This window comes from Helianthus annuus, chromosome 4, assembly GCF_002127325.2.
Source record: "Helianthus annuus cultivar XRQ/B chromosome 4, HanXRQr2.0-SUNRISE, whole genome shotgun sequence".
In the NCBI taxonomy this organism is placed as follows: domain Eukaryota; kingdom Viridiplantae; phylum Streptophyta; class Magnoliopsida; order Asterales; family Asteraceae; genus Helianthus; species Helianthus annuus.
The window spans coordinates 123,158,938-123,166,126 of record NC_035436.2 but is presented as its reverse complement, the minus strand read 5'-3'; the positions used below and the strand labels follow the sequence as shown (position 1 = coordinate 123,166,126).

The 7,189-nt window shown below is 36.5% G+C and overlaps 1 protein-coding gene across 1 annotated transcript; it reads left to right on the top strand.

The window, feature by feature from the left end:
- The first annotated feature begins 1,362 nt into the window (after positions 1-1,362).
- On the top strand, positions 1,363-1,935 carry LOC110933502. The gene has a single exon (XM_022176721.1). It carries the CDS (start codon positions 1,363-1,365, stop codon positions 1,933-1,935), a length of 573 nt encoding a protein of 190 aa, XP_022032413.1.
- Positions 1,936-7,189: the final 5,254 nt, after the last annotated feature.

Genomic DNA, 7,189 nt, shown 5'->3' with positions numbered 1-7,189 from the left:
CTTTGTACATGTCTCGTTCTTGATCGGTAAACTCAGAGATTGTTTTTTCAACTTACAGATCAGTACGTGGTAGAACATACTTTTTCAGAATACACTCCCAAGATCTCAAGTGATTAGCTTGAACCCAATTTTCAAATCTATCTTTCCAGCCATAATACTCCTCAATGCTCATTAGCTTCGGGGGTTTTTGCAATGTTCCACTCTCATTTTCCAAATTCATGTTTTGAGCAATGGAAGCTGGAGTAGTCGGGGATGTGGCAAACGTGTTGTAAAATTCTTCACTCATGATTCGGCAAAATTTTTCAAAAACTTGATACTTTCAAGCGAAATCAGACTCAAGCGAAATTACGTCTTCAAGCGGAATACCCTCTTCAAGCAGAATCACCAACTCACAGTTTCAAGCGAAATAACCAGTTCAAGCTGAATACCCACTCAAGCGGAATCACTCAATTTGGAGCGGAATAACAGATTTCGCTTGAAATTTTTCAAGCTAAATAGCTCACTAAAGCGAAATAAGACTATTTCAAGCGGAAACAGCCAAGCGAAATCTCAATCTCGAGCGGAATCAAAGATGTTCGTTCAAGCGGAATCGGAACTTTGGTCCATTTTAGTCATTTTTTATTTTAATTTAAGTCTGAAACTCTCAAGGGTTTGTTAAAACACAGTTTTACACAATATATGAAAATATTATCTGATTTTAACCGTGAAAACTAGTTAATATTGAAAAGAAGGTGTAGAAAACAGAAATTTTGAGCTGAATCGGTAAGAACTCCACCTCCTGAGCTCTGATACCACTTGTAGGATCGTTTTGTAACCCGAACGAGTCGTTCAGAGGAGTTTTAATCTATTTCAAAGGCGGAAACAGAGAAATAGACTTCGAAACAGCTTACAAATCACTTTAAACTTCTTTCTGATTGAATTAACACTGATTACAACCACTGGACAAACCGGCAGCACCTCGGTATACAAATCATGACCTGTTACATATGATCTCGCTTGAACTGCTATTTATAGAGTTCTGATTTCGCTTGAAGGTGGCACATGCCATTTCAAGCGGAATTAACAAATCTGATTTTGCTTGAAATGATACATGTCACATTCAAGCGGAATCACATGTCTCATGCGAAATCACCTCTAATTTTAATATCTCGAACAACGTGCCCTGATCTAACAATCTAGTGTAAGACTCGATACAAGACGAAGTCGATAGACGTAGTGCACCAACATTTATGACAATCAAAGCATCCTTCTTTTCCCAATACTACTTCATCATATTACCTTCGGTGATATGTTTGATTCAATACAGTTGAAATGAATCTCATTTCATTTCACGACTCTACGAGATCCTATTTTATTTTCAAAATGCCTCCTCGACGAGATGCACAACCTCAAACCAATGAAGAAGTCACAGCCCTTGTCGCTCAGCAAATGGCTGCAGTGCTTCCAGGCGTAGTAACCCCGATTCATCAGATATACAACAACAATGCCCAGTGTAATTTCAAAACCTTTAATTCAGCCAAACCGCTAAAATTTTTTGGGTATGAAGGAGCAACCGCACTCTTACAATGGTTCGAAAGTATAGAAAGCACATTCCGCCATGTTCAGTGTCCCAATGAGCGAAAGGTAGATTTCGCTTCGAGTGTCTTTCAAAGGAGAGCACTCACTTGGTGGAATGGTATTATGAGGGACCGAGGTGCCGAGGTAGCAGTGGAACTGACGTGGGAAGAATTTAAAGATCTTATGAAGAAAGAATTATGCCCACGAAGTGAAACTCGGGCTTTTGAAAATGAGTTCTACTATTTAAAACAGGATAGTGGGGAAAATCGTGCCTACACTGACCGATTTGAACAGTTAAGCCTACTTTGCCCCACTGTGGTCACACCTTTGGATCGGGCCATTGAGAAATACATCGATGGTTTACCTGACCCTGTCTAAGACATTGTCACTAGCAGCCAACCTGCAACGCTCAGGGAGGCTAAGGAATTAGTTGCTATCTTGACTGATTCACAGGTTAGAAAAGGTAAGTTATTTCGACAAGGAGACAAGAGACAATACACCGAATCTGTTACCAAGAATTCAAAAAGATCAAAGACCAAATCTTCTAAAAGTTCTAAGAAGCGCAAGGTTTCAAAGAATTTTGCAATTCATGCACCTGTTCCACTAAACTCGGTACCCTTCAAAGGTTTTTACCGTGGAAAGCAACCTCGATGTAATCATTGCAATTATCACCATGCATCAAATTCCCCTTGTCGCCAATGTACAATTTGTGGTCTATTTGGACATCTAGCTTTGACCTGTCGTATCCAGAATCGAGTAGCCCCTACTCAGACTCGCCCAAGAGCATGTTTCAATTGTGGTGACTTAAATCATTTCAAGCGGAACTGCCCCAATCTTGCCAATGCTAATGGACGAGCATTCAACATCAATGAGGCTAAAGCTAATGATCAAGCGCTTATGATCATTTAAACCTCTAGATTTCCTGTTTATTTTCAAGAACAATGTACATATTTTAACGATGTTTGTAATGACAATATAAATTTTGAGAAGTTTATCTTTATCTTTGTTATTCAATTTTCAATTTCAAATTCTAATGTGATTGCACTATGTGTGATTTCAAATTTCATGCTAACTTAGAGGATTGCGTTCTTTAGGAACTAAATCTTATAATTTAGTATAATATGATTGCACTCTGGTGCATTCGTACAAATTTGGTAACACGATCGATACAAGATAATACTATTTTATGATCATAGCATTATACACATGATTTGCTTATCTAATATGTATAGCACATGATTATAAATCCAATTTGCTTCATATGATTGATTCAGCATACTTAGTACACTATTTTACGTTACATTTTATGCTATGTATGTCCATTTAGTGCATACTTAGTACATTGTTTTACATTGCATTTCTGTTGCTCATGTTCTTGTAGCATATGGACACATTGTTTTACATTTCTACCTTGTATGTTCACTTAGCATACCTAGCGATTGATTTGAAAATAATTATCCTCGATATGCTTACATTATGATGATAATGTATGATTAGTATATGTTGCATTCTACCTGTTTGGTTAACATGAAACATATATATATATATATATATATATATATATATATATATATATATATATATATATATATATATATATATATATATATATATATATATATATATATATATATATATATATATATATATATATATATATATATATATATATATATATGTATGTATTAGAATGTAATACATACTACTAAATTTGTCATAGGCAAAATAGTAGTGTTATCATTGCTAGTATGAAATACAATTCCATTTAACAGATGTTATGTTATGACAATGTTTATTTGATTTAGACGATAGTTCGATCTTAATATTTGTTTACCCTTGCTTAACAAGAGGAGCTATGTGGACCATGTGACGAAACGAGTAATTATGGGTGCACACTTAATTATGAGTTTCGACGCATGAGAATCATAGTAAGCCTTGTTAAGTATGGTGGCATAAAATCTAGAATGATTAAGGTAACAGGAGGGGTATGATGCGATAAGAACACGGTGGATACGCCGATGGTACTTCCTATATATAAGTGTTCTTATTGCGTTATTCTTCAGAACGTTACTGAAATCATTTGGTGATTTTATGTTATCTTGGACCATTATGTGATTATGTGTTTGTTTGTTATTTGAGTGTTTATTTTTGATAGATAATAGCAAGTACATTCATTAACTCAAATCGAGCCGACCGGGAGTATGATATGGTGTTAAAGGTGACGATCTTGATGCCATAGGTATGTTGACCCGTCTCCTATACATGAGTATCTCATGGTGCATTGGATGTACCTCGTGGGACGTTAGAAACCGTGTACGTGAAGGGCTTGAATGTACACCCCTTTGTTTGCTAGGAATTACACTAGGAGCTTAGTATAACATAGTTCCTTACTTCAATAATTTTTGAACACTAGTCGACTATCACAAGTTTCAAAGGAGTGAATACCTTGAGATACTTTGAATACCCCAAATCACATTTTGAATTCCCTAAAATTTCCAAATGATGCTCCGCATCTTTGGGATCTAGCAATCTGCTTATCCCTCAGTTGTTTCAATTCTACTCTACGGTCTCTTTCGAATAAATTTCGGGACAAAATTTCCTGAAGTAGGGGAGACTGTGACACTTGTGCTCCGTAAACACACACAATGTAGGACACTATCATTTATCAAAGAAACAATGTTTTTTGGTCTCAAAAATTTGTTTATTTTGGTTTTACAATCTCACATTTTGATTCTAGTTCATTTTCAAGCTTTAAATCCTTTTCTGGAAAGTTAAACGCGAACTGGTGTGTAAACGTAATCAGTTTAATGCGGAAAACACTCTGGAACAGTGACATAGGCTTAACATACCTTAAATAACTTCTATATAACTTAGAAATAATTTTTGAAGGCTTTGGTGTGTCAAAAACAAGTTTATTCACACTCAGGGACTAATTGCGTCAATCTGCAAAAGTCTGCTGATTCACATAGTATCGCACATTCTGGAACTTGATCATAAGTTAAACATGCCCTAAATATCCTTTACATAGCGTGGAAATAGGCTTTGAGGTGTTTAGTGCGCAAAAATAAACTTTCTTGATCAATAGGGACTAAAAGCATCAAGAAGTGCATAAGTTTGCATTTTCGCGCATATCTTACGTTCTGAATATATCCGGACTCCCAAAAATTTATGTAATCATTAAAATACTGTATTTTAGTGATTGGCATGATAAAATTTCATTCGTCGCGTAATTTGGATCGTTTTTCGCATCCGTTCGTGTTTCGTCGTAATTAACCGAACAACGCGATTGTACGGCCAAACGAACCGACATCCGAGATATTTTTTAGCACATTTCAAGTTCCTTGTACTTTAAATTCATAGAGCCTTGAAATGGGGTTAACGGGGCTTAAAAGTGCAAAAAACTGAGTTTATTAAGTACACGGGCCATTTCTGACATTTCTGGGAAGTTTGCCCACGCGGGCCGCGTAGCCCAGTAAGTCCGCTTACGCGGGCCGCGAGGTCTTGCCAGATCCGAAACTTGTTTGCTGGTTTTGCAGCTGGTTTCAAGCAATTTTCCCATGGTTTCTTCATACTAGGGGCTTGTTTTAAGTGCCCAAGGTATTCTAAATCAGTGGGTGCAAGTGTAAGGTTGAGATTGAAGCACGTCTCCCGATAAACGATCCTAACGGTGGTCCATTTCCTATAAATACCCATCACGGTTCATTGCAATCTTCACACAATCTGATCTATTTGCTCTAAGTTGGGGCTTAGCACCTCATACCTGAGCAAGTTGGATCTAGATTTTCATTCTTGGACCCTTTGTAAGTATTCTTTCATTCTCTTACGCATTTTTAGCATGAAAGTCAAACTTTGTTTGACTTTCTGCATTGACCAGTTTCTGGCCAACACGAAGTTCGTTTGGACTTCGCAACATGAGCGTAATCACGATGGTCATAGTCCCTTGTGACTATACCTACTGATTACCACGTTGATTAGGTGTAGTGACGAGTCGTAGTTTCGGTCAAAATACGCTTTAGCACGTATTTTGTAACCAAACTACTCTTGGGTATCAAAACCCTTTGTTTTGATACCAAACCTGTTTTCTAACCTCGTTAAACATGTTTTAACATGTTTAGCTCGTCACTTTAGGTTTAGTGCTTGTGTAGAGTCGTAAGGTAAGCGATCTAATCAATCGCTTAGACTTACGAACCCGACCCGTTTGGTCGATCATTAGGATCCGACCAAACATTTAATGTGACCATAGTTGTATAGGGAATAACCTTCCGAGGTTATACCTTATGGTCACTTCATTTGGTTAGTTATATGATAGGTAGTTTATATGCCTTGGGAAAATGACCAAAATACCCTTTTGCACATAATTTCATTTTAAGCATATGTAACACATGTTTTGGCATCTAAACTGATTATATAACATAATTATATATGTTAAGGCATATAATACTTGTCATAGGACTAGTTAGGCATCTTGAACGTGCATTCGCGCGAACGACGCGTTAAAGTGGCGTAAGCTACCTTAACGGGTCGTAATGGGTCGTAAGCATTTAGGATAGGTTTCAATTTAGAATATAGACTTTGTTAAACCATATCACATGAGTTCCAACACTCATTTGGTTTACAAGACCTCGTTCTACCCGATCTTCCGATTTAGGTGTCGATTCCTTAACATAGTGTTTGTTACCCTAGGAATCGCTTCAACACTTGAACTCTTGGTCTTTTGAGCTTTGTTATACCTTTTGTACCGGGACTATACGCAACCCCAGGCGAGTACATAGTTCCCCTCTTTTACTATTTTCAAATGTTTTGGGGTGATTCATATGTGTAATCGATCTGTTTTCAAAATGTATGGCATATGTGTGTTCACTAAGTGCTTTTATGTGTTTATTTCTGATTATGCAAATGTTATGTTTTATCCTTAAGTGATCTACCTATCTTCATAGTTAGATTCATATAGGATATTTTAAAGTACAGTCTTAGATCTTCCTATCTTCATAGTAAGGTTTTTAAGAAGTACTTTACGACTCGATGGTTGGTTTTTGTGTAGATAGTTGGTGATTTAGATAACGACACTAGATAATACAATAAGCACATGGTGGGTACGCCGCTAGTACTTCCTATATATAAGTGTGCTTATTGTATTACCTTTCGTGGCGCTATCCCGAATCACCATTAGGATTTAGGATTGTTTTGATTCAATGATTCAATATGTCAAGAACCCAGGATCCCTGTAGTATCTATCTATCTTCATAGTTAGACTTATATGGGATGTTTAGAGTACTAATACGAGAGTCCTTGATTGGATTCATTATGTACTTTAATGCATGTTAGATTAGATAATGTGATAGAACCCAAAGCCTTATAGCATCTATCTATCTGCATAGATTGATTCTTGTAGGATATTTAAAGTACTATTATTGGAGCCCTTGATTGGATTCATGAGTACTTTAATGCATGTTAGATTAGACAATGTGATATAACCCAAATCCTTATAGCATCTATCTATCTTCATAGATTGATTCTTGTAGGATGTTTAAAGTACTAATATTGAAGTCCTTGATTGGATTCATTGTGTGCTTTAATACGTGTTTACAAAGTTGGTACAAGTTGACAATTTATGTGTTATGTGGTAGTTGTG